Genomic DNA, 27113 nt, shown 5'->3' with positions numbered 1-27113 from the left:
GTGTGTCTGGCCTCGCAGCCAGAGGCGGCCCCGTGTCCCAGATCTATCTGGTCAGCAAAATGAAAGCAGTGGCTGGGGTTTCTGAGAAAGATTTGTAAAAGGGACAAATGCACCGTGGCACATCCCGTGACTTCCGACCCTGCCCCCCTCTCCCCGGGGAAATGGGGATGGGAGGCCTGCAGAGGCAGGGCCAGCCTGGTCTCCGGAAGGCCAGTCCCACACTCTTCCTTGGGTTCTCTGTCGTGCGTCACGGCCACGGCCAGGAGCCGGCTGGTTTTACCCAGGGGAGTGATAGGCTCAGAGTTATGCCTTAGAGACCCCACGGGAGGCTGTGAGGCGAGGGGGCGACAGGGGCAAGACGAGGAGGGCTGAGTTGGGGGTGCCTGAGCCAAAGGGCACCTCAGGGCGGGGAAGGGAGGGCTCCGAAAGGCAGGCAGGACCACTCGGGAAGGGATGATGATGCACGAAGCCCCCGTGGCAGTTTGAGGGAGACTGGGTCAACCCGACAAGACGGTTTCCCCGTTTCTCCAGTGCAAGCGTTTCTCCAGGCGTGGCGAGGAAGTGTCGGCCACCTCCTCTGGTGCTCACACGTGTCCCCTGCTCTTTTTTTCTCCCTTCGGGCCCCAGGTGCACCGAGTACGGCGTCGTCTCCCTCACCCCCCTCTCACTGGCCACTTCCACGGAGTTATTCAGCGGCACTCGTAAATCAAGAGCCCCTCGTCCCAGAACGGGGCCTTCTCAGCCACCCTGTAGCCGGCAGGTTCTGGGACGTGACGACAGCTCTCACACCCTCCACTCCCCCCAACAGACCTCCATCTGCAGCGGAAGCCAGTGGGGGACAGCCCTGTCCGAGTTCACTCGGCCCTCCTCACACCCCTGCCCCAGGCCTGGCCGGGGACCCGCTGGGCCATCCTCCACCCTGTCGTGGGGACTGTCACAAGAGCCAGGACCAGCCTGGGCTGGCTCCCTGGGCTCCTGCTGGTCCACTCACCAAGTTCTGTGGCTGCAGGTGACGGACACCCTGGAGCGGCGGGTCAGGCCCCAGAGGGGCAAAAACCTTGGACAGGGCCACGGCCCACCCAGCCCGTGTGCCCCTTGGTCTCTGCTTCCTTTCTGCGGTGGCCCAGTGGCTGCTGGGAGCTCAGCCTGCGGGGACACTGGCTCCCACCCTGCTCTGGCCACACTCTCCCAGGCCACCTGGCCTCACTCAGGCTGTAACCATCAGTCTGCTTGACCACACCCCTCCCCCCCACCCTCTCATCCCTGGAGCCCCCTCCAGGTGTCACCACTGGGTGGCTCTCCAGGGTTGGCAGACCCTGAAAGCCTCCCTGGGGGCGTCCAGGCAGGTTTGGGCAGCAGGCAGGTGGGGGGGGGGGCGGCTGACTACAGCGGGGACACAAGACAGGGGGCACACATGGGGGGACGTGCTGGGCCAGGGGCTGTGAAGAAAGGGCGAGGTAAGGAGTGGACTCCTGCTTGGCGGGTGGCTGACGGACGGCAGAGAGGCTCCTGGGTACAGGGCCAGCTTGGGGTCTGCCAGGCAAGTGAAAGAGGGACAAGGGAAGGCGAGAACGTAGGAGGGAATGAAGCCAGGACACCGGGCTTGGAGGGGCCAGGTGGTGAAGGTATCGGGCCAGGGGCGCCCAGGCTGAGAGGCTGGGGCTCGACCCTGGGGAGGGCAGGAGGGGCCGAGCGGGACCCCAGGGCAGACACGGGAGTGGGCAGGTGTCAGCGAAAACAAGGTTTGGGAGCCCCTGTGGCGGTGGCAGGCTGGGGCGGGGTCACCATAAGGAGGCCGGGAAGCAGCCTGGCTAGGCGATGCACCATCCCTGAGGACGGATGTTGAGGTCCCCAGGGGCGATGGGTGGGGGCCAGTGACCGGCATCGGAGCGGGTGACTCGGCAGAGCGGGGAGCGGAGGGGGATCTGGGCGTGGAGGCGGGCTGCTGAGGGGGCCTGTCAGACGAGGGTGGACGAGAAAAGCGGCGGGGCCCGGAGGGCTTCCCGCAGCTTCCTCCCAACCCGCTTCACAGAAGCCCCCCTCCCCCCCCTCTCCCGGCCTGGGCCGCCCCTCCCCCACCCTCCGCGACACCGGGCTGACTCTCCCCGGGACACGGGAGTGGTCGGCTGCCTGGGGCCTCTTCCCCCGGCCCCTCCGGTCTGGGGGGTGCACCAGGAGCCCTCCCGGAGTGGCTCCCCTGCCCTGCGGCCTCCCGCGGCCGCCCGGGCTGCCCTCCCAAGGGAGAAGGCCCCGCAGCCCGCGCCGAGGAAGACGAAGCCCCGGCGGCCCATCTGCACAAGGTCATCTGCACTTGGGGCTGCGCACCCCCCTCCCCGGCCCCTCCCCCCAGCCGCGCTCGAGCCCCGGACAGGCGCTGCCGCCCACGAGGGGACCCTAAGCGTCCCCGCCCCAGCGGGCTCCGGAAATCCCCCGGCTTCCCGGGCCCCCGGGCTGCCAGCGCCGCGCGCACGCGCACCTGGCCCCACCCCTCTCCGCGGGGCGGGAGAGCGGCCGGGCACAGCGCCCCCCGCGGCCGGAGGTGGAGGCGCACAGCGAGGAACCCTCGGGCCCTGCGGCCCAGCAGCCCGGGAGGGAGGGCAGGGCAGAGGCGACAAGGAATTTGCCAAGGCCAGGCAGGGGGCGGTGGGGAGGGCAGGATGGGCAGTCCCCCCGCCCCGCCAGGGCCGGAGAGGGGCTCTGGCCACCAGCTCCTGGGACTCATGGGGACTAGTACATAAGCAACATGTAGCGGATGATGGGGGCGGGGGGGGGGGGGGGGGGGGGGCTCGATCCAGGTCACTATCAGCTAGGCGCAAGCTTCCTCAGAGCCCGCCCTGCCACCGCCCCGCTAGCTGTAATGCAAGTTCCATTAGCACGGAAAACCCCGCCTGACACACAGCTCGCCCTCCGGACTGTGGCACGAATGAGCGAACCTGGGAGTTCCGGGGCAGGGGAAGCTTTGGAAATGAAAAACTGCAAGGGGAAGGTGAAGAGCGGTGGGAGAGAGAGGTTGGAAAAGTAGGTCAGGGCTGGGGCTTAGCTTTGAGCATAGGTGGAAAGCTTTGGATTTTGTTCTGCAGGAAGAGGGGAGCCACTGCAGGTTCAGGTGGGGTGGTGGGAGCCCCAGCTAGGAGACTGGCTCAGTAGTGACTGCAGGAAGCTGGAGAGGAGCAGCCGGGAACCAGAATAAGGGGTTGAGGCCTGTTGGCCACTAGTGAGCAGCCCCAGGAGCCAGCTTCCAAGGCCAGGAATGCCCTCTAAGACTCTGGGCAGGCCGGGTATGGTACTGCCCCCTAAATAGGGACCGCGGCTTCTACGTAAGGGGTCGGAGATCCACTCAGGCAGCGGGCCCAGTGGCAGGAGGCAGGCAGGCAGGCCTGGGTTTTGAATCCCGACTGCCGGGACCTTTGCCAGTGACCCTCGACCACGACATGGGGCTGTGCTGCAGAGCTCCTCCCAGAGCAGTTTGGAGGAGAAAATGAAACAATGCTCACCGTGCCGAGCATGGTCCTGGGCAAGTTAGGTTCTCAACCGATGTCCCCACAGCCAGCTGGAGATAGGGACAAGGGCAAAGGAGGGACGCTGGCCTCACCGCTATGCGGGGGTGCCCACGGAAGCAACTCCACAGCCCTCCATGACCTCGCTTCCTTCCCATCTAAAACCCAGAAACGCACACTCGATCTTTGACCACGGCCGCCCCTCAGCTCAGCGCTACCTCAAGCCTTCGCTCAGCAGTTCTGGGCCTCACGCGGGCCTGGGACTCGCCACCTCAGCAACATTCTGTCAGCAGCCCCTTCCATCCTTAGCAAAAAGGAGGGAAAGTCACATGAATCTCCTTGATCAGTACACCAAAAACACCAGAGCCCCAGCCAGGACAGAGCAGGACGCTCCTCTGCATTTTGCTTTTAGCCAAATCCTCAGGAGCTCTCGGTATATAGTTTATCAGGCTGTTAAGTCTTATCCCAGTTAGGAAGCCCTTCTTTTAGGCACCGGAGCTCCCAGAACTGCCACTGGGCATCAGCGGGCCATGAGAATGTCATTTGGCCGTGCTGTGCTTTCTGAAAAGCGGGCGGGCTCTTCATGAGAACTCTGGCCCATCAGCCCATCTCGGAGCGGGGAGATGTTCAGGAAGCAGTTCTCGCCAGCACGAGTGGAATCCTGTGCGTTTCCGTTTCCGTGCCGGAAGGAAACCCACGAGGAGCCACCCCAGGCAGCTTGTGGCCAGGTTTCCCGTGTAAGGAGACTCGGGGAGAGGCGGCTTGGAGGACTGGGGGACAAACGAGAACCACAGGCATTGAAAAGCTTAACAACGTTATGCGTTTATTATATTTTATAGAGCCATGTTACACATGCGTGGTGCTTCAAACGGAGTTATCGTTAAATGTTTTTCTGGATGCAAAGCCATCTGATGCTTGATGCGGATGCCTTAAATACTATAATATTTCTGCATCTATGACCTATGAGCTAAGGAAAAACCAAGGACAATTCCAGAAATGGCAGAGAACATTTAAGAAAAGATGTACATGAGACACGACGCTAAGTCCTTGAGTCAGGGCCTACGGAAGTTACCAGAAAGTGAATAAAAACAGAATTGTTCTATGAAAATGGCTTGACCGATCACCGTCCGGAGATACTAGAGCCTGGTTAACAGTTATGGATGTCGTAGAAACAAGGCTACTCTGTTCGGTACTGATGCCCCTTGCCCTCCACTATGTGCGCAGACACCGCGTGGCCCCCAGATAGAGCAGCAGACAGAATACAGCACGGCACCTGCCCCCTCCCCGCGACATCCCGATGCCGTTTCTCGCGGCACCTGTCTGGAACGAGAAAGCTGTCAACTGGATCAAACTTGCCGCTTTGTGGAAAATCAATCATCGTGACTTCGATGGAACGTGATCCCGCCGCACCCGCTCACCCTCTGCAGACTCGCACAACGCTGGTCGGAAACACGGGGAGCGGAGCGGGGTGACCGGCTCGCGGGGAGTCCCGTTTGCCTGCTGACCTAACTAAGGCCAACGTTTCGTTCCAACATCCCCTTCCAGCTGTTGTAAGGGGAGCGGAGGAAGCGCCTCAGCAGTACGCCACCCACCCCCTCCCACCGTCTGTCTCCGCACGGTCCCAGCTTAGACATCCTCTCCAGCACCTTCCAGCATCCTCTCCGGCTTGAAGGGACTGCCAGGAGCCTGACGCCGCTGCTCCGAAGGGCCTGCGTTCACACCGTTCGGGCAAGCAGGGAACTTGTGCACAACGTGAGCGGTGACAAAGGAGGCCGAGGCCGGGAAGTCAGGGGGCAGTGGAGGGCGTGACCGGAGCGGCAAGGAAGCAGAGCTTGCAACCCGGGCTTCCTCCCCCGCCTTGGGGGTGAAGTCTGGGTGCTGCCATCACCCGCTGGACTTGACTAATGCCAACAGGAGCCAGGACAAAGGGCTACAAAGTCAGGCGAGTATCCCTGCCCCCTAAGGCTGGGCGTCTGCGGCCATCCGACGACAGGCAGGCTAGGAGGAGGCCTCCCGGCAGGGTCGTGGCGTGAAGGGAACGCCTGTAAACAGCTTCCGCTCTCCCACTACACCAGACCTCTGGGATCCTTGCTCTTGCTGGTGGTCAGATGTCCAGAAAACAGAAGGAACTTAAGAATCAAAAGAGGATTCAGACAAGAAATGATGGGTTCTCGCTGCCTGTGCGGAGTGCGGGCGGGGTCATCGGGTCTCCGGGAGGGCCAGGGGTTCCTGCGCCACGGACATACATTCGGAGGTGAGTGACAGCGGCTGAGTGCGGCTGGGCAGAGCGAGGCACCGCAGCTGCTCAGGCCGACCGCGAATCTCCCTGGGTGCTGGCTGAACGCAAGTGACTCTCCCCTGTGAAGACACCATCTAGAACTCTGCTTGGAAACACTGGCAGGCACAGAGATACTAGGCTGTCAAAGGGCCTTACTTCACTCAGATCCGGCAAAATAAGTGACATTTAAAAGAACTTGCACATGAAAACCGAATGGGGGGTGGGGGGTGGGGGAAATCTTGATTTTCCTCAAATCCTCAGGCCTTGAATCTAGGCACAGCACACAAACACCATGTGAAACCAACAGCGTGAGTTCAATGTCACCTTGGAAAATAAAGGTCACACTGGGGTGACAGTTCTTTATACAAATATTATGCTTCCCCCTGAGCCCCACTACCAAAAAGGGGGGGAAATAATAAGAAATCCAAAAATAGAAAACAACTTCTCGTAAAGTGTAAACTTATCCTCTGGAGTTTTTATATTATATACGCTAGAAACGTGCATTTGTTTCCGCTGGGATGTACGAAAATAGGTCTATCAGTATTACTTATAAATCAGATTAGTCCTCAAGACAAGTGACTCACTGTTAGAGCACTACTTCCAATTTTAGCATATCACATCTTTAGCAAAATTATAAATGCTCACCACAAGCAAAACGGGTTTGGGTTCCAGCCAATGAGAACAAGCTACCCTTAACACCGCCACTCGCTGATTCGTTTCCTACACTATTGGGAACAGAGGTTACCGCCAACGAGGAACTTGGGACCTTACGTGGTCTTCAAACCCCCAATCAAATTCCCGTCGGCAATGAACTCTGCAGACTGAGAGGTGACACACGGGCAAAGAGTCCCGGGGAGCGACGACGGTTCACTCAGAGACGAAAGGGGCGCAAGAGATGACCGAGGCATCCCCCAAGGATCAAGGCACAGAGGAAGGGGGGACCTCGCTCCACGTGGGAGCCTGGCTTCTCTGTAGGTCACGGCGTGGCTCTTGGGGTTGCTGGCGCGACACAAGTCTGTCTTGCCGTGGGCCCCCGGGCGGAAGTCCTGAGGACAGCGCGGGCACCAGGCTCCCGTGTGGCGGCGCTGGGCGGGGTGGGGGTGGAGGGGACGAGGCTCCAGACTCCTAACACGGCCACCCCACCAGAGTGGCATTCGGTACGGCCACCCAGAGACTGCTCACCTGAGGGTGGGGAGGGAAGGTATGGGCGCTTTACGCCACAGGCCTCGGCCCCAGGTCTGGCCAAAGAACCGCGCGCGCGCGCGCCGGGGCGCGCGGCTCTGAAGGGGACCTCCACCGCGGGCTTACCTCTCTCCTGACTGCCAGATACATCAAAGCCTGGCTTATCCAGAGAACAGCTGGGGTCTTCTCATTAACTCACTTCCATCAAACTACCCAATGGATAACAGATTCTGAACGAATAAAACAAAGCGTCTGAAGTTAAAATTTTCATTTTATGATTCAGAAGGCACTTCAAAGTTCCGGAGAGCCACAGGGTCACTGTCATTAGGTCACCAGCCCTCCTGTGCAGGACCGATGGAGAAGGTGGAAGAGACAGGGCTACATCTTGGACCTGATGGTGTCCTGGACATCTTGTAAATAAATCTCAGGTATTAGCTAGTTTGTCAATTACCTCGCAGAGTCAAGCCTACAGCACAGAGACACCCGGTGTGTTTGCATTTTGAATACATGGGATTTTGCTGCATCTTGGCGGTTTATAAAACATTCTCACGAGCCCGATATGGGACTCGAAGTAAAATTCAAAAATGATAATCGTACATTTAGGAGGTCACAACGTGAGAGGTCAAGTACTCACTGAGTACAACTTTCTTAATCATCGCACCACCCTGCCAATCTGCACTCGGTACCCGGCTGGAAGCGTGACGTTAATAAGCCGCTGGGCACTCAACTGCTGCATCTGCCAGCGTGCGAAGACCCCACCGGATGGGGGAGCCAAGGCTCTCAAGCCAACAGCCCAGAACCGGAAGCGCTTCCCGAGCCGCAGAGGCGCCCGCTGCCCCCTCTGCTCGCGCCCCGCCTGGTCGCCAGCTTACCTGGAGCGCGCACACAGGCCGGGGCACAACTGTTTCAGCCACGCTTTTGCTGGGGGAGCTAAAATCAAAATCCTATCTCCCACGGGTCCGGCTGGGGGTCCTCTGAGGTAGTTCCTTAACTCGGGATGCCTGTCACCTACTCGCTCTCAGAGCTCAGCACGCGTAGGAAGGACCAAAACATCTATGTGCTGCTTCAATCACCAGTCACCGTAGCTGAGCGCGAAAGTAAAGGAAACTTCAGTTGCTTTATTTGGCTTCCAATTTCTGGGAGGCTCAAGAATTGGAATTATTCTGGACAACAAAAGGAAATAAGACTGTGCTTACAGAGCTTTCTCTGCCGTATTCTTTCTGTAGGATTGCTGTTTTATTGTTGCCCTTTCCGTTACATGGGCTGTACACATCAGGTGGTAAAAGGTACAATACATTCTACAACTGAGCACCACTTTCTGTAACTGAACAGGCAAAGAGAGTACACTGAACATCAGCATCTGGCAGTATTTTTCGGGAAAAAAAAAGTGACTAAAATGGGTTTAAATTGATTAACACTATTAAATCACATCTAATATTTGGTACTACATGATTCAATACAGCTATACGATACAATTATACAAAATGTGTTAACATCAAAGAATACAACCAAAATTAAGATAGCAAACAAAACCTATAGAACTTTTTTTTTTTTTACAGGAAAATACTTTTGAAGTATGCATGTAACTGCCCATTCTTTTAAAGAAAATCTACTGCAAGCAAAGTTATCAACCTCCAGAAAAATCACACGTAGCATTACTAAGCATATCCCCAAAAAGTGTACAATATGCACACTTGGAAAATACAAAATTAAAAAAATTGTAAGCAACAGGTGAGCTTCGTATTTATAAGAATGTGAAAAGAAGTCCCGTTTTCAGCACTGTTGTATAAAGAATCGTCTTTTGATGCGAAGTTCATGAATTGTCCTCCTGTTGGGACCACACTTTACAAAAACACCGTGTTTTTGAAACGAGATTACAGAGCAAGACAGAGCATCGTAGCCATGTCATCTTATTAAAGTTTGTTTTTTTTTTTTTAATTTTTACTACTTTATCAAAACATGTCCCTTAGGTGTGTAGGATTCATTTTTAAAATTCTTTCCTAGAAACAATATACAAAGGAGAGGCGTCTTTATTCCCCATCACACTCCTGGAAGATGCTCCCCGGGGTCGAGAAGGGTCTTCTCCGTTCTTCTTCTCACTGGTTGTTTTTGGCCTTAGCGTGTGTTAAGATGTGAGATTTCAGGTTAGTCGACTGAGCAAACTTCTTATTACAGCCGTCGAAGGGGCACACGTAGGGCCTGTCCCCGGTATGGATGCGCACGTGTGTGCGCAAATTGAAGTCCAGTGAAAAGCGCTTCCCGCAGCCTTCGAACGTGCACTGTCCAGGAGAGACCAGAGAGAACCCGCTCAGACTCTGACCAGGCCCCGAGGGCGCGAGCAGCTGGCTGCTGCGCCACGGAACAGCCCGCTCCCCTCACCAGACACCGTTCCCTCCCTGTTCTGGGGAAGCGTGCCCGTCCCGTCACAGGGTAACTCCTGAACCCACCTCACGACTTATTTCAGTGCGAGGGAGGAGAAATACCAAGAATCCCCCTCGGTATCATGCTAAGGTGTTCGTATTTCTGTCAACGTTTCAAATAATGAAATACAAATGAGGGGAGCCCGGGTGGCTCCGGTGGCTGAGGGTCTGACTTCGGCTCAGGTCGTGATCTCACGGCTCGTGTTGAGTTTGAGCCCAGCATCAGGCTCTGTGCTGACCGCTCGGAGCCTGGAGCCTGCTTCGCATTCTGTCTCCGGCTCTCTCTGCCCCTCCCCCGCTAACGCACTGTCTCTCTCATCTAAACCAACATTAAATAAATAGACAAACAAATGATTAGGAACAGTTCTGGTGTCAAGTGTCAAAAAGCACCTTGTTGGGATGCCAGGCTGGCTGTCAGAAAAGCATGTGACTCTTGGTTTTGGGGTCGTGAGTTTGAGCCCCACATGGGGTACAGATATTACTTAAACAAAAGTTAAATAAGGGGCGCCTGGGTGGCCCGGTCGGTTGAGCATCTGACTTTGGCTCGTGATCTCATGGTTTGGGAGTTCGAGCCCCGCATCAGGTTCTGTGCTGATAGCTCAGAGCCTGGAGCCTGCTTCAGACTCTGAGTCTCCCTCTCTTTGCCCCCCACCTCACCCCCCACTTGTGCTCGATAAGCATTAAAAAAAGTTACCAAAAAAAAAAAAAGAACCCCGTTAGAGCTGTATTGCTAGTTCGTTCACTGGTCACGGGTTTCTAAAAGACAAGACAAAACGTTAACTATCCTTATTCTCGTCCGGTAAGATGCCGTGAGTTTCCGGTCGATTGGGAACTCAACATGCTTAAATCAACCACAGAAAACAAACTGCTTGCACACCACCGTGAGCGCACTAGCAATGCAGTTTTAGGCTTACTTGAGCAATCCTGTTGTTCTCTGCAAGTGAAATAGGCCCCCTCAAACACCCCCACCCCCACCCCCACCCTACAGCCCGCCTCCAGGACCTGAGATCCGGCCTGTGGGGAAGTCGAGAGCCGGGCAGCCCTTCTCAGTATTTCCTCGGGACACCAGTTTCGTCTCCCGCAGAAGAGCACTCAGAGCGCCCGGTCTCTGGGCTGCGTCTCCCGAGCACCCACGGCCCTGCCTACACCTGCAGGCGGCGTGGAAGGGGAAGGGACTGGCTCTACCTGAAAGGGCTTCTCTCCAGTATGAACCAGTTGGTGTCGTTTTAGTTTTGAGCTCTCAACAAAAGCTTTGCCACATTCTGCACAGACGTGGACTCTGGGGCCGTGGGTGTGCAGATGTTTTCTCATGGCAGAGTTATCCCTGAACATCTTTGTGCAGCCCTTCGAACAGAGAGAGAAGCTTAGTGGTTCACACTGCAGCTGTTACAAAGGATCCAACCGCTTAATAGCCTTCACGGATACAAGAAACCACGGAACCCCCAACGCCCCCCATTAAATTTTACTTAGTATTACAACAGAAACGTTATATCATTTAAGACAAAAAACCAGATAGCTGGAAAGGGCCTTCTCATTTAATGCAAACCCTTGTTTTACAGAGGAGGAAACTGAGGCTCAGAGATGTCTTCAGGTAGACTTGCCCGAGGTCACACCGCTAGTAGGAGCCGGGCTGGGAATAGAACCCAGCACCCTGGCTTCCGGCCACACCGCAGCCGCCTCACCTGATAGGCCACCCCCACCCCCACCCCGATGAAGTAACACAAGCCCTGATAAACCAAAGGAGGTGAACTGGCGGCTGTCCACCACGACCTTGGGTGGGCCCCTTATTCTGTGCTGCAAGAATGGGCTGTCCTCCGTCGCCTACTGTTCCCTCTTCTCTCTTTGCCTCTTCCCCTTTCTTGACAGAGAAAGAAGAGCGTCTCCAAGGAATGACAACTACAGAAGAAACTGACTCGGTGAGACACCAGAAGAGAAGCGGGCGCGCGGGCACCAGGGCAGGGCGGCGAGGCGAGCGGGCACGTGGCGCTCCCGAGAAGCATGACCTCGCGGCCCTGGCAGTTTCTTCTGCAGTTGCTGCCCGGGGACGGAGGAGTGGGGTGGGCAGACAGCACAGCGGGGTCCTCCCGGGAGGGGAGAGCCACAGCTTTTCCACTTTGACCCTCCGCCTGGGTTTCCATTTAGAAGATGGGATTTTCAAAACCGTAATTTGGAAAAGAAGGACACAGAGAAGTTAGAGGGGACGACAGGCTCGGAAGGCGTAACTGTTTTCAAATGCTTATTTGCTTTTTGGCCCCAAAGGAAATGGTTTCCCGTTTCAGGATCTCCACGGTGAGAGCGTTAAAAAAAGGGACGCAAAGAAGCCGGGAGGTCAGCACAAGGGCCAATTGAGACTTCTCCTCCTCCAACTGTTGATCTTTAAAAAAATTTCTTTATTCCATTGAACATTTCTCTCTTCTTTCTCTTCGCCTAGGTGGTACTTCTTTCTCTGTTAGTTTTCCATCCATCCAATTAGGTGTGAAACACACCCAGCCAACACCTCCAAGGACTTTTTAGACCGGCCTTCTGTTTGGAAGGCTAACCACATTTGAAAACAATTAAGCACCCCCTCGGGTAACACACAATTGACAGGGTAAATTAAGAAAATTGTGCAGGATATGAAGTTTATTAGGTTTGCTTTAGTGACATCCAAAATAACTTCCAAATTTCCACAATGAGTTTACAGTCCCATAAAGGTCCGCGGGTGAGACACAATCCAAAGTCTTAAGACTGACTTGTTAATGATCCAGTAAGGAGAAATAAAATCCTAACACTGCATATTCAATATATAATAAGAGTAAAAACATTGGCACCCTACAGTGACCCCATTTAATACCATTTAAATTTAAGTGGCCTTTACTGAACAACAAAACTTACATCACAAATAGAGCCTCCTGAATTTAGAAACCAAAGATTGTAGTTCCTCGCTTAATTATCAGATGCAAATTAAAGTGCAGATTTCTCAGGAGCTCTCTAAATCTTTGCTGGCAGTTTAACGAAGACCTTCCCCCTAGCATTACTTACTTTATGAGGGCAAGCTATTGTTCTTGGAGCATCATCTTCTTTAATTTTTCTTGGCTTCATTCTTACCAAAAAAGAAAAAAAAAAAAAGAAAAAAAAAAAGAAGAGAGAGAAAGAGATTTGTAGGAGTGGGTAGACTCATCTGGCATAAATCATATAGCCCTTGAAATGTTTTCCTTATAGATACAAACCACTGAGATCACAACACGCGTCCAGGAGGGAAGGGATGCGACCGCCGCAGCGAGCCCCCGTGACCGGGAAGCACCTTCCCATTTCACAGATGCGGAAGCTGGCGCTCACGGAGGTGGGGCCGCTGCCAGGGTCTCCCAGCGAGTGAGCGGGGGCAGCTCGGAACGGACCGGCCCTGAGGTCAGGGCGCTTCCAGCACCTGCTCTTTCCTTCAAGCTCTTTAAGTAACACAAGAGACCACCGGCCCAGACCACAGAGGAATCTCCTGGCGGGAGCAAAGCATGGTGTCCAGGGGCAGCAGCTGTGATGGTAAAGCTGCCTGTGAAAAGGAAGCGGCAGGTATGGGAGGGTCTTGGGACATACATCCCTCCCATACCGCTACAAAAAAAGGGAGGGAGGGTTCATTTCATACTGACGGGCCTTATCTTTAAAATACTTTTTTAAAAGGTACAGAATAGTTCTCGTAAACAGAATTACTTACATTATCTCTGGAAAGAGACACAGTAACAAACTGTTGGTCCCGAGGCTTGACGGAGGAGCCCCTATGGGTTCCTATGGGAGCCCCTGGTGGCCAGGCGGGAACACCCCATACCCTTTCCCTTTCCCACTGTTTAATTTTTATCATACTACTTTTGGTGGCGGTGGGGGGGGGAGATTACCATTTTTCAAAAAATCAGTGCGTTTTTTTTTTTTTAAGTGACAGCGATTTCTGGCCCTGCTCTGGGACCGGGGAAAACAAGAGGCCTGATCACACCCGTGGGCAGCGGGGAGAGCCCTGTGCGGAGTCACTACCCAGAGAGCTCGCTGATTTGATAGCTTACCTACCTGCTATTTCCACTGAACCAACCTCTGGTCTTTTGTCAAAACTCTCTCTCCAAATACTCCCTACAGATCTGTGTGTGGTAGAGGGGTGAGAGATTAAGAGTTCCTAGAAAAACTAGAAAAACAGATTTACTTGTCTGAAACAGACGTTCTCTCCTGTCCCTACGTCTGTCACCTCACGCTCCTAGGTGAGGACACACAGTTAACAGGTAAGCAACAAAGTCAGTGAGGCCTTCCCAAGAAGAGCTAACTTACCAGCGCTCTTTCGGTACCAAAGATCTCTGTGGTCTTCTTTAAGTTAGCCAAGGCCTAACACTACCCTTCTTCACCCTCGGTCTGGGAAAAGGGCGACCCGAAGCTTCCACTTGATAAAACCTGAACTCACGTAGTCACCTAGTTAAAACTCTCCATCCCTGGGCGAGCATCATTGAAACAATTTATCTGGTGGCTGTGACTTATTTCTACACTCCACTTGATCTCAGCCAAAAGGCCCGAGAAGTGATGTGTAATTTACTTCTAAGGAGTTTGTTCAAAGCCGCATACCCTTCCCACTTTAAATTCTAGCAGAGCATTTTCATCTTGGTACCCACCCCCATTCCAACCCTGTAGAAAACACGTTCTTTCTTGGACTTGGAAGATCACCCCATCAGTTAGCAGATACTTTCTAAGTGCCTGTTTGTATACAGGGCTCGGAACTATCCGGTTATCTTAAACACCACTAAATCCTGGAGCTCAAGAACGAGCTCGCAGAACTAAGGAGAACAGAAATTTGGTGCCACTGCGCCACCTGGAGGTAACAGCAGAGTTCGGAAGACAACAGTGATTCACATAAAAGGGTTCTCTACTCCAGTCAGTAGTATTTTATTAAAAATAAAAAAGGGTCTATTAAGAACCAAGCTTCAGTCTTTATAATGTTCATCCTTTGACGACTGCACTGAAATGCTCTTTGTCTCGACTGCAGAAGTGGCTACCTGACTGCGCCTGTCCAAATTCTCTCAGGTGGCACTCACCTAAGAGAGGGTGGATTTCACTCTATGCAAATTACGTTAATAAACTGACTCTGACAGATTAAGTCGCAGACAACCACTTCCTGTCCCACCCATCTGGGGTCAATGTCAGTGAGGTGCCTGCATCAGTAGGACAGGTGTGCCCACGCTACCTTCCATACAGTTTCTTAAATTTATTCCTAGGAACTTGATTTTCAAAAAATGTTGATCATGGAAATTTTCAAATATACACTAAATTAAAGAGCATAGTACCCTGTACCATTTACCAAACTCTCGATTTCTTAAATGTCATTATTACCATTATCAAAATGGTATTCTTCTTAAAACGTCATTTGCAAGATGTGTGCCAGCATTTAGCAGTATCACTGATTTTAGAATGAAAGTTTAAAATGTACTTGGACAAACACCCTTGGACTCAAGAAGGAAGTGGAAGGCTTAACTGCGGCCACTCTTAAGTTCCTTGGCAAATCCTCCTTCTTCACTACAGAGTGGCAAATGAGGCAGTAATGTTGGTACCTTTTATATTTTACTTGAAGGCAAACACTGAAAAGGTCATTTTCCAAAACCTAGATTGAAAAGTATTTGTGTGTGTGTGTGTGTGTGTGTGTGTGTGTGTGTGTGAATAAAGACTAAAATTAAAATCTTCGTGGCACCAACTGATATATAAACCTACAAAATAAAGTGGCTGAAATCCTAAAAAAGAACAAAGTTTAAAAAGACTAAAATCCTATGCTGCTACTCAGAGCATCTCCTCAGCCCGTCCCAACTGCTCAGAATAACCAGGACTGGAGTTTCTCCTTGACTGGGATCCTTTGCAAAGGACACCAGGGACGGTGGCTAGGCGCTGTGGCGGAGCCAGAACGGGGGCAGACCTGGCAGGGACTCCTATGGCCGCGTGACCTTGAGCAAATCACTGAACTTCTCAGCCTCAGTTTCTTACTCTGTAAAAAGGCAGAATGCTACCTGCTTTAGAGCCGCCAAGACTGAAAGGGATGATGTACACGAAGCTCTTGGGGGAATGGCAGCTATTATTATCCCCGGCTGTGTGCTAAGTGGGCCTAGCTAAAAATGAGTTCGTTCCTTAAAAAAAAAAAAAAAAAAAAAAAAAAAGCCAGTCAGACTCAACAACCCAGAAGGTTCTGGTGCTCTAAGCCCCCGTTGTCAACTGAAGGGCTGAGAGACTGGAGAAAAATGGCACAAACAGAAAGGCGCCTTCAATGTATTGCGAATTACAAGCAGGAGCCAGGCAGCCAACAAGAGAAGCTTCTTGCTCTGTTATAAAAACGGGGCCCGGGCTCCCGGTGGCCTGGCCGCCGGCTTCCCACCAGCTCACTCCGCACACGTGGAGGGAACAACACGGTAAAGCCTGGACTCCGGGGCCAAAACCGGCAGGAGTTTCCTGGCACAATTTTCAGCAGGGGGAAACCGCCAAAGTTCTAAGTTGCCCCAGAAGCCAAGATGAAGCGTTTTTGAAGGAGCCGATTCTTGAATGAAAATCAGCCCGTTTGCTGCCAAACAAGCTTCGTCGCCTCCAGACCAGAACCCCCACCGTGACCGTGAGTGACCGTGACCGTGACCATGACCATGACCGTGCTGGTGGGGCTGGGGCGGAAGGCCCCCCGGGCACGGCTCTACCCGCAGCCGCAGCTCCCCTCCCTTCCCGGTGCAGAGAATACCGCTGCCCCAGACAGATGAGCGAAGCAGACGGTACATATTCCCACGATGGTCCTCTCGGCCCCACTAGCACATCTCCTCTCTACGGTGACCCCATGAAGGAGTCTCGGGGTGGGAGTGGACAACGACAAAAATGACCAACCTGGGACTGACCTAACCGCTCTTAATTCTGCTCTTTCTAGTCTACGGGTTTCCCAAGGGCTAACTTTAGTTGATGAAAAGGGCACACAGCTTGTCTGATTTCACCAGGAAGTGGAACTCGCCGGGTGCCACCACCGACCACTTTTTCAAGTATCAAAAAGATCGAAGGCACCGCCCCAATACCAGGACTTGCAAATTAAAGCCCTGATTTCTTATAGTTGCTCCCACGCGTGTAACCGATTTACCACTGACCGGTTTTCTAGGCTCGGTGTGGCAGGGCACCCGAACCATTCCTCGCTCGGTTTTAGGTCCGGGGCGCACGCAGGAGAGGGAAAAGCAGCGAACACGCCGCCTCAGGCCAACAGCTGAGTCACAGAGTGGAGGTGGATAGAGACGGGAGGCCAGCAGAGCAAGTTCTGTGGGTCTTTACAAATGAAGACGATGGGGTCTGGCCACCGACAGTTGGAAACTTGGTGCCTTTCTGTCTTTGGCTTTCAGAGCCCCCGTCCCCAGTGCCAGGGCCCCTGAAGAACCCTATTCAGCAGCTGGTCACACCCATTCTCAAAATGCAAAGACCTAACAAAATAGGGCATTCCAGGCTCCAGCATCTCTCACCACCGCCACCGTCCAATTAGAGACTGGGAAGGCTTGACACGACCTGTTCCCCGACACTATGGACAACAGGGATGAGCGTGCGCCCAACCGTATACCCCCACACTTTGTATACACCGTCAGGAAGAGCAAGATCTCATTCTATTCCGTACACAGAATGAAATCTTTAACAGGCTCATTAGCAAAGAAACACGCACTATATTCAGAGTACGTACACACACTGCCTACTGCAGAACGTACCTGTGCACTAGGACCGCATTTCCTGCTCGAGGGGCCCAACGCGGGGGCTTTAGGACGCGGAGAGACTTGCAGAGTCGGGGCAAACACGTTCTCTGCACTTTATCAAATGTATGCCCATTTTTAGGCCATGGCTTTCTTAGCACTGCCTCTCTCTTCAGGGGGTTTCTGATTATCTTCCTTTTTTAGAAAACTCTTTCCCGTACCACTGACACCTCCTGGCTTCCCCTCCTACCCATTCTCCATTCCCACTGCGGAATGAACTCAACTTTTCCTGAAGAAACTCTTACAACTCACCCAACTTTCTATTCTGAGTTGAACGTGTTTCCAGCCTGCCTCACAGCTGCCTTCTTGACTGTCTGTTCACCAGATTCTTTAGGAAGGCTTCTTTGGATGTGCTGGAGTAGATCTGCAGGTGACCCCCTCAGAAAGGGTGCGTGCAACATCAACCAAATCCTTCCGTGTCTAAAATCGCCACTATTTTGCCTGGTATTTGACTGGCAGGTCGGCTGGATCAAGGATTCCAGGTTTGTAGTAACTTCCTCACAAATCGCAAAACGTGCCTCCATTGTCTTCTAATTATTGCTGGTGAAGAACAGTCTCATTCGGATTTCGTGGGGTTGAAGACAGCCCTGATGCCCGGGCAAGGCCACATGAAAATAAGCAGAAACGTCTACTCCACAACAGTGACACGGGCCTCCTGAGTAAAGGGCCGAGCTTTCAGATCAGCTACCCCAATTCGTCAGCGAGAGGGAACAAGGCCGAGGGTCACTGTTCTGCTCACCAGCCCCAGGTTCCTTCTCTCCATAAAACCCTGCCTCTACCCTCTGCTCCTCCACTGAAATACTTCGTGATGTTGAACTTAGAGAAATGTTATTTGTCCCTCTCTCGGACCTTCTGACCAGCCCAGAGGCTTCTGTGATGCTGTCCTTACTCTCGCAATCCACCCCCTATCTGCATGAACGGGCCCTCTCTGCTGTCACTGGTTCCCTTCCCCCCGGGCACAGGGTTTTCCCAAGCCTTTGTGCTGCGGTCTTTCCTCCCAGCAACCACCCTCTCACGGCACATCCGTCCGAGGCACCTTCCGGCTTCACCCCCCGCATCAGAGCAGTCTAGCCCTAACTTACTTCCTGAAACCACCTCGAGTCCAACAGGGATGATTCATTAGCATCTAAAACCAAACACTTGCTGACCCTGAACCCCAGACCGGCACCCCCTCCCAATCTCCTGTCACCTAAGGTGCGAAGCTTTGAACATCCATTTCGATTCCTTTCTCGCTGAGACACACAGCCGGACTGGCTCTCAATTTTTTCCACCATCCCCTGCCACGTTGATCACATCGATTCTTTCATAGTCTGGCCGCCACAGTCATGGCTCGGGCCTACGTGACCTCTCCCTCTTGCTGGCTGCACCTGCACCAAGCCAGCCTGGAGACGGCTGAAATGGAATCCTCTCCAAGTCCACCCCTGATCACAGAGCCCCTTCTCTACTGTTCACACACCTTTGGCCCCCGCCCGCTTCACGCTGAAAATGTCCACATACGTTGGCCCAGTACTCACAGAGCTCAACGATCTCTTAAACTCCAACTGTCTCCCTGTGAGCATCTGAATTCCCAGCCAAACCTATTTTTCTGAACACATAGTGGATGAGGGCTGACTACGCACCTTCCACTGTGCACATGCCACACTAGCATCAGTCCCGAGGAAATCCCGTCTGCCCACCAAATCTGAGCGTCCACAAGGCTCAGATCACATGCCACTCCTCGCACAAGCTTTCCATGATTCCTATGCCCCGGGTCTCTACCCCTGAGAGAGCAGCCCCTATCCTCACTGAAGTCCAAGTGCAGTAACGAGACGTGACTGACTTTAAAAATACGTTGACAATACTAAACACTGGCAAGAAATCTGACTCAAATCTGTCCAAATACTCTAGTCTCATTGCTGACCATGTATCTACAGACTCCATTTTTATTTGCGTTTTTGGGGGAAAGTATGGAGTTAATATTTGAGTAACATACCAGTATTTAAAATATGAAGGCAACAAAAGCCGGGACAAAGTGTCCTCAACAAGAGGACAGAAGCCTGAACTTTTTTGGGTAAGCCGTGATCAGTCAGAAATAAGCTAATGTGTATAATTCTCCACGACTGCAGTTTCACAGGATAGGACAAAAGGGCACAAACCCCTTTTTGACAACACATCTGACACGTGGTGAAACTGAGGCCCCAAATGGCAGGAAGTTACCCACCTTGTTTTCGGCAGGGCTGGGAGAAACGAGGACATTCCAGGGCCTCCAGCTCTTATCTACTCCACTCTGCTCTCAGGAGAAAGAAAAGAGAGGGCCCCGTTCTGTTCCTAGATGGTGTGGGATCACAAAGATTTCTCTCTTCCTGTTCCTGCCCCTGCCTAACTAAATTTCCTGGCTATTCCAGGCTTCATTCACCCTCAGGTTGGGAAAAGAAGTAGTCCTTCTGCTCCAGAGTTTATGAGTTCTTTTCACTTTATTTACAAGTTTGTCTTTGAGTGTGTTCTCACATCCTCATAACGACTGCCAAACGGCACTGGAAAATAAACAACATGAAAAGCGGCAGAGGTTTCTGTGGGAACCCAGCCCGTCGCAGACAAGACAAACCTGCAGTGGGTTCAGATCGTCCTGACTGCTCACCTTGGACGGTCACGGGGGGTCCTGGCCCTGAAAATGCTTGATCTCATCCTGTCATGCCAGCTTTAATTAACAAAACACTGGGAGCTTAACTGATCGTGTGCTGCAGTACGAACGGACGTGCCTTCCCAGTGGCCAGCTGCGCAGGTCTAGAAGCAGCCCAGGGCCCCTGCAGCTGGGTCCGGCACGATACCCTCAAATTTACAATGTACGCCGGGCGGGGGTGGGGGGGGTGGGGGGGGATAGGGGGAGGGAGTTGTGTTAAGACAGCGGCTTCCAGACAAATTATGTGCAGTTTTTTTCACAGGCAGTATCAATTATGAAATTAAGAAGTATTCGCTGCATCTCACTGCCTGCAAGGATCTAAAATGGTGCCACTCACACTAATAGCATAGTTCCTACTCAAAATAAAACTAACTGCTTTTGTTTTCAGACGTTTCCCTAGAGCAAGAATACAAACCGCCCTTGTAACTTAGGCACCAAAACCACAGCGGCCGACACTCAAGCACTTTGTACCATTAAAAAGCAAGGCAAGTTCTTCCGTCTTACCTAGCAAATTCCGCCAGTTGTTTGGGGTCTGAGAGGTCAATGCCGGGTATCCCTCCAGGAGGAAGCTTCTTTCCTGTCATATACTCTGAGTAATCAGGAGGGGAGTTCTCTCCAATGATCTGCTCTTCAACCACTGTCTCATGGTCAATATCTTTTTTTTCATCTGAAACACGCCAGAAGATTATTTTTAGTGGAGCAAAAATGTATGCGTGGGCAAATACGTTAAAGAACTACAAAAAGGGCTTTCGCGAGCAGCTTCTGACGCGGCTGATTTACAGCCGCTAAGCCTCGTGTCTTAGCCACCCAGGCTTCCTTCTCCATCTCTTGAAATCCCGTTTCTGCTTGAAGGTCACCAAAATCTGCGATGCCAAACCTCTGTGCTAGTGTGGCCGTCTTAGCTGGTCTGGGATAGTCTCCATTCCTGACTCCGCCTCCACTTGCCTGGGGCTGCTCCCACTTCTGGAACTGGCTTCTCCTCCCTCCACCTCTCGGACTTCTGCTCTCTGTCTACCCTACACGCACCCCTGAAGCGGCCCCGCGGACTGGAAGCTCCTGCCCCAGCCTTCGCCCCGAAGCTGGCCTCCCGCCTCCCACTCCAGCCCCACCAGTTCTCGCTGCTATCCCCGTACTCTTTGCTCCAGCTTTGATGGCCTTTCAGCTCCTCTAAGGACTCCCAGCCCTTCACCCCAACCCTGTGGCCTGTGCTCGTGCAAGTTCAGAATGACAGCACTATGCTTTTTGTAGGCTTCTCCCACTAGACCACGAGGACGGGGATGCTTGTCAGTTCTGATCCCAGGGCCTTGTTCAGTCTGCGCATAATTGGCTCCTGATAAATACACGTTCCAAGAATGCACATCTCTACTCATAGGGCTTATCGTCACAAGTCCAACAGGTTAAAAAAATAAGGAATACTGACCCCCCGTTGTTAATATCCTACATCCCAGATAGCAAATGCTACTGATTTTTGAAAGTTCTCCCCTTGCCCCATGGCCATCAAGGTAGCTCCTACCCTCATCTCAAACCTCAACGACCATCAATTTCTTAATTCATCCTTCCAATTCTGTTCTCTGCTGTAACGATGCCCTGTATGCCATAAAGATCAACTGATGCACAAAATACAGTTGATGTATTTCCACCTGTGGTGTGAACCCTTGAAGTATAACTTAACATTTTTTTTTAATGTTTACTTAGTTTTGAGAGAGACATGCTGAGCGTGAGTGGGGGAGGGACAGAGAGAGAGGGAGACACAGAATCCAAAGCAGGCTCCAGGCTCTGAGCTGTCAGCGCAGAGCTCCATGTGGGGCTCAAACTCACGAACCACAAGATCGTGACCTGAGCCGAAGTCAGACGCTTAAGCGACTGAGCCACCCAGGCACCCCCAGATGCCTGCTAACTGAAAATTTCTGCTTCTTCATCAAAATGCTTCACAAACAGCTGTGACCAAAGGACTCTCCAAAGTGAAAACAGGCTTATTCAATTCTTACCTTTCCACCAGCTAAAAAAGACCAAACACCAAATCAAACCAAACCCTACAGCTGCTGTTACTGCTGAACAACTATGTTCAGCTGCTTAAACACACGGCTGACATCAGGGTATGTGGGCAAGATGCCGACAGAGGGTAGCTTTACTCGATTCCTTTGGTCATTATCATGTTCAGTCACTCCTGGCGATGAAAAGCACAGAACAGGACACTTTTAAACTTTAAGTGTCTCTCTTCTCCCACCACGCTTCGTCTTAGAAAACGTTATTCATCACCGCAAGGAATCAGAAAATAGTAATAGCAGCCAACATGTCACTGAATGTTGACGTGGAGCCACTGTTTTAATTACAGCACGTATCGCCCTGGAAGTGGACAAATGAGCTCGTTCACGTTCCAGGAGAAAAGGCTGAGGCACCGAGACGCTAAGCAGCCGGCTCAGGGATAACTAGTCCGGTAAGGGGCAGGTGTGAACCCAGGAAGCTTAACTCTCAGATGTGTGTACTTCACTGTTAGGCCCAGCCGCCTGTTGTTCGGACCGAGAATGATCTCGACAACATATCCCAGGTCCCCTCTTTACAGACAAAGCAGCCTAGGGCAAAAATAGCTGCATGCCTTCAGGAAGGCCAGGCGACGTGGTTAATGATCCTAAGCTCAAAAGCTAGGTAGGACTCTGCACTGCAACCGGATTCTTTAACTTCTTCCCAGCACTGTCCTCGCTCCTTCACCTTCCAATCTTCAAATGGAGGCACAACTTCTCCATCAACTTTCGGGTGCTACAGAAATGCTCTGAAGGGCAGGGGAGCTATGTTTCTTACGGATGTTCTGTGCTCCTGTTACAAGGATGCTAGCAAGGCTGACGATCACCGCTGCTCTGAGGAAGCTACTGATCGGGAGAGGCTAGGGCAGAAGGTGGCCGGCCAGCTCGGCTCCTGGATTACAGGGTCACAGGCTGAATTATTCCTTGCACAGTTCAACACACATCAACTGAGGCCTCCCTATGCCCCTGGCACCGTTCTAAGGCCCCGGAAACCAAAGCCTCTGCCCTCACGGAACTTCTATTCTAGTGAGAGAGCCGTCCTGGTTGCGGCCACTCCAGCACAACTACCACAGACTGCGAGGCTTAAACAGGTGTTTATTGCTCACAGTTCTGCAGATCGAGGCGTCAGCCAATTCAGTTCCTGGTGAGGGCGCTCTTGCCGGCTGGCAAACAGCCTTCTTGCTGTCACGTGGCAGAGATGGCCATCATCTCTTTCGTGGCCCTTCTTTCAAGGGCACCAATCCCATCGTGAGGCCTCCACCTCATAACCTAATTACCTCCCAAAGGCCTCACCTCCAAATAAGATCACACTGGGGGACTTGAACGTCTGAATTGTGGGGGGACGCAAACAAGTCAAATGAGGAAATGCTTCCTCAGGCTCCAGACTTGGTTCTCAGCTCGAACACTGAAGAACATCAAAGGGCCCAGAAAACAGTCACTGACATCACTAAGAACTACAGTCAAAACATGCATGAAATGAGTGTAAGTAGAGACTGACAAGTTTTACAATCCCCAAGTACAGCCAGTGAGCCAAACCCAGCCTGCCAGCCTCCCCCACTCCCATTTTCATGGTTTCCTTTTTATTTTTTTAAAAAACTTTTTCATTAAATAGACACTAATATAATGTTGATCATTTTAGTCATGTGTAAATGTAACCATTTTAACCACTGTAACCAATTTATCCACCATAAATGTGCAATCAGTGGCAGTAGGTATATTCACACTCAATATACATGCATATATTTACATTATAGATCACTACTATGTATACCTGACATTTCATCATCCCCGACAGAAACTTGGTGCCCATTAACAGTAACTGCCCCCTTCCCCTGGTAACCTCTATTCTACTTCCTGTTTCTACAAATTTGCCTATCCCAGGTCCCTTTTTTTGAAGTTTTTATTTTTATTTTATTTTAGAGAGCACGAGAGAGAGCAAGAGTGAGCGGGGAGGGGAGGAAGAAGAGGGGGAGAGGGAAGGAGTGGGGGGGGAGAGAATGAGAATCTTCAGCAGGCTCCACACTCAGCGCAGAGCGGGATGCAGGGCTTGATCCCACAACCCTGGGATCGTGAACCTGAGCTGAAATCGAGAGTTGGACACTCAACTGACTGAGGCACCCAGGCGCCCCTCCAGATATCTTTTATAAATGGAATTGAACAGTATTTGTCCTTCCACATCTGGGGTTTTCACTAAGCACAACGTTTTCAAAGTCCATCCATATTACAGCATATACAAAAAATCCCATTCTTTTTCATGGCCGAATAATATTCCCGTGCATACACACATTTTGTTTATCCATCCATCTACTGATGGACACATGAGTCGGTTCCACCTTTTGGCTGCTGTGAATAATGCTACGAACGGTGTGCACATATGCCACCTATGTGGGGCTCGAACCCATGAAGGTGAGATCATGACCTAAGCTGAAGTCAGATGCTTAACTGCATGAGCCACCCATTCAAGTTTTATTTTGGAGAAGGACTACACGTGCCTGGGTTATGAATCAGATGGGTGGGTGGGGGTCGTTAAGGATGTTAAGCAGGCCTTCTAAGTCTCTTGCTTGCATTTCTGGGAGGATGCCATCAGCCAAGTTAGAGAACGATGGGGGAAAGACATGTACAGAGGACCTGGAATTCTGCTTTAATCTGAGGTATCTGTGAGACACCTAGTGGACAGACTTCAAGGAGATACTAGGATATGCAGATGTGAGGATAAAAGAAATCAAAGCTAAGAGAACTACATGGACAGTATTGGCATGTGGACGGAGTTTAAAGCCAGAGAAATCTATTATAATATTATCTATTGGAGAAAACAGAGAAAGGAGATGGCTCAGAATGAACATCTGAGTGATTTCAACGTTCAGTGAATGAGGAAGACGTTTTTGCAAAGGAGACCTAAGGAATTCTGCCCAGATGCAGGAAGAAAACTAGCTTTGTCTCGCGAGAATTGTACTCAGTCACTTACCAAGTGAAAGTGACACACAGTCAAGGCAGTCTGCCCCGAATATAGACAATAACCACGTGGTCTGCACGTGTTGCAGACCACAACCACACGGATTAAAGACAATCTGCTTTTGATGACCACTCTACACCTGCAGTTCTCAACAGTGTCAGTGACAATATTCTTGCCTCGTAAGATCTTTTGTTGGGTCTTTCTAAATAATTGCTGTATGCTTTCATAATATGTATTTAAACTTCATGTTATTACGTTTGTTACTTATTCCTTAATAAAGAGCATTACACGAAAGTTAACTTGCTGAACTCCTTGAAGACCACCAGCACACAGAAATCATCAAAAGGGCCATTAAGGATTAAACAACAAAATGTCAGGAAATAAACTATTTATATAGAAAAAAAATCACACTAAAAAAAAAAGCTGCTACAGAAATGACAAAAGACGCTAGGTTTTATGGTCAGAGAAATCAAAGACAATGTTTGCCTCATTTTCTCCAAGAACTGGACACACACTAATGCAACAGATCAAAGAATGTCAATGTCTGCTATTTTCTGGTCGTTTAATCTCATTTTTGCAAAAGAAAGCTTTGGGGAGTTTTTGCCAAATATAAATTTATGATATAATACATTTATAGACAATAAGTACATATGTGTTTGCCCCTTAGTTCAAAAAATACATTAGTGAAATGTATTATTTCTTTTTGTACAGTTTTAGTAAAAAAATGTTTTGCTGTTATGTATTCAAATAAAGAAAAAAAAATTCACTCTCTGCACTGGCCATTATTTTAATGTTTCATTTCATAATTACTACTGAAACAGGTTTGCCCTGTGGAGGGGGAAAGTATTAACTGATCTGCTCTGAATGTCAAGTATGTTACGGACGCCTACTGGCTGGTGTGTAATATCAAATACACACCTGGGCCAAGCAGACTCACGAAGCAAAAATATCTAAATCTCCTCTAGAAATTGCTGCACATATAGATGCCCCTCTGGAGTGTTCCCTGAAGGCGGGACTTAGCTAATTCTCTCTGCACGGTTTCAGGGAGGCAAGCGAAGTCTCACCGCAGTGAGTCTATAACGGGTTTGACTTAAATTTAGGATCCTGAGAACCAGAACACAACTGGACAAAAAAAGCAAATTAAAGCCAAATTTCACAGTTCCTATTTGGAAAAAGCGGAGAACACAGGTCACTGCTTCAAAGGGGGGTAGTGTGGTAGGAAAAGGCGTAATGAGAACTTCCAGTCGAAACTGGGATCAGGTTACTCCAGCACCCATGAACGGTCGCCACCCGCATATGACCTACAACCGACAGAATGAAGTAAACTGACCTAAGATGGAAGGGAAGAAAAAACAAAATCGAGCCAATTCCACCCGTAAATGCGGCACACACTTTGTATTCAAATGGTTTGGAAGCAGATGATCTTCCCGAGGTTTGGTCAAAGGGGCAACGGTAGCCTCACACTGTGGCTCATGCCCGGGTCCCTCTCCTCATCTGCTCCTCAGACACGCCTTTCATCATCTCACACCATTGTAAGAAGGGCGAGGGGCGCCTGGGTGGCTCAGTCGGTTAAGCGTCTGACTTCGGCTCAGGTCATGATCTCGCAGTTTGTGAGTTCGAGTCCTGCATCGGGCTCTGTGCTGACGGCTCAGAGACTGCAGCCTGCATCGGATTCTCTGTTTCCCTCTCTCTCTGCCCCTCAAAAATAAACAAACAGTTAAAAAAAAAAAAAAAAAAAAAAAGGACGAGTACAGTACCACCACAGACAATTACAGACTTTTTTTTTTTTTTAATTTTAGAGGGGGTGGAGGGGCAGAGGGAGAGGGAGAGAATCTCAAGCAAGATTCACACCGTCAGCACAGAGCGCTACGTGGGGCTCAATCCTGACAATCCTGGGATCATGACCTGAGCCCAAATCAAGAGTCGGACGCTCAACTCACTGAGCCACCCAGGCGCCCCCTGTGAGACATTTTAAGACAGAAACCACATCCACATAACTTCTATTACAGCCAAAGGTTGTCACTGTTCTATCATTACTCTTCATCAGTAGTTTCAGGCATGCGTGGTTTCAGGCCTCTGCTGGGGGTCTTGGAATGCACCCCCACAGGCAAGAGGGAACTTATATAAATATGTATAAATACGCCTCTGTCCTAACCCTACCTCCCAACTGCTCAGTCTTCTTCTACATCACCAAAGCACTCATCACTCCCATCCTAGTTTGAGAGGCAAAGCAAAGAGACTCAAAATAATTTACAAAGTAGTAGGACTGGGGCCCTGGCTAGCAGCTCAGTCAGTGGAGCACGTGACTTGATCTTGGGGCAGTGAGTTCGAGTCCCACGGTGGGGGAGTAGATAGTAC

The 27113-nt window shown here is 51.3% G+C and overlaps 1 protein-coding gene across 5 annotated transcripts in view; it reads right to left on the bottom strand.

Annotated features, from left to right (window-relative positions):
- Positions 1–4294: 4294 nt before the first annotated feature.
- YY1 (YY1 transcription factor) overlaps positions 4295–27113 on the bottom strand; it is a 32734-nt gene continuing 9915 nt past the window's right edge. Inside the window, exons 2-7 of one of the 5 annotated variants that reach the window (XR_007152664.1) lie at positions 20286–20448; positions 12399–12459; positions 10563–10721; positions 7830–9236; positions 7084–7187; positions 4295–6957 (exon numbers count right to left, since the gene is read on the bottom strand). Coding sequence is in view for 1 of the 5 variants with exons in the window: in XM_047860948.1 (XP_047716904.1) it covers positions 9054–9236; positions 10563–10721; positions 12399–12459; positions 20286–20448 (566 nt within the window). In the remaining 4 variants the exon portion in view is untranslated. Of the gene's footprint in view, positions 9237–10562; positions 10722–12398; positions 12460–20285; positions 20449–27113 lie in introns of all 5 variants that reach the window. The other 4 variants (XR_007152663.1, XR_007152662.1, XR_007152665.1 and 1 more) reach the window with 4 other exon arrangements.

The sequence above is a fragment of the Prionailurus viverrinus genome, chromosome B3 (genome assembly GCF_022837055.1).
Source record: "Prionailurus viverrinus isolate Anna chromosome B3, UM_Priviv_1.0, whole genome shotgun sequence".
NCBI lineage: Eukaryota > Metazoa > Chordata > Mammalia > Carnivora > Felidae > Prionailurus > Prionailurus viverrinus.
The sequence above is the reverse complement of the archived record's forward strand: the minus strand, read 5'-3'. Positions and strand labels throughout refer to the sequence as shown.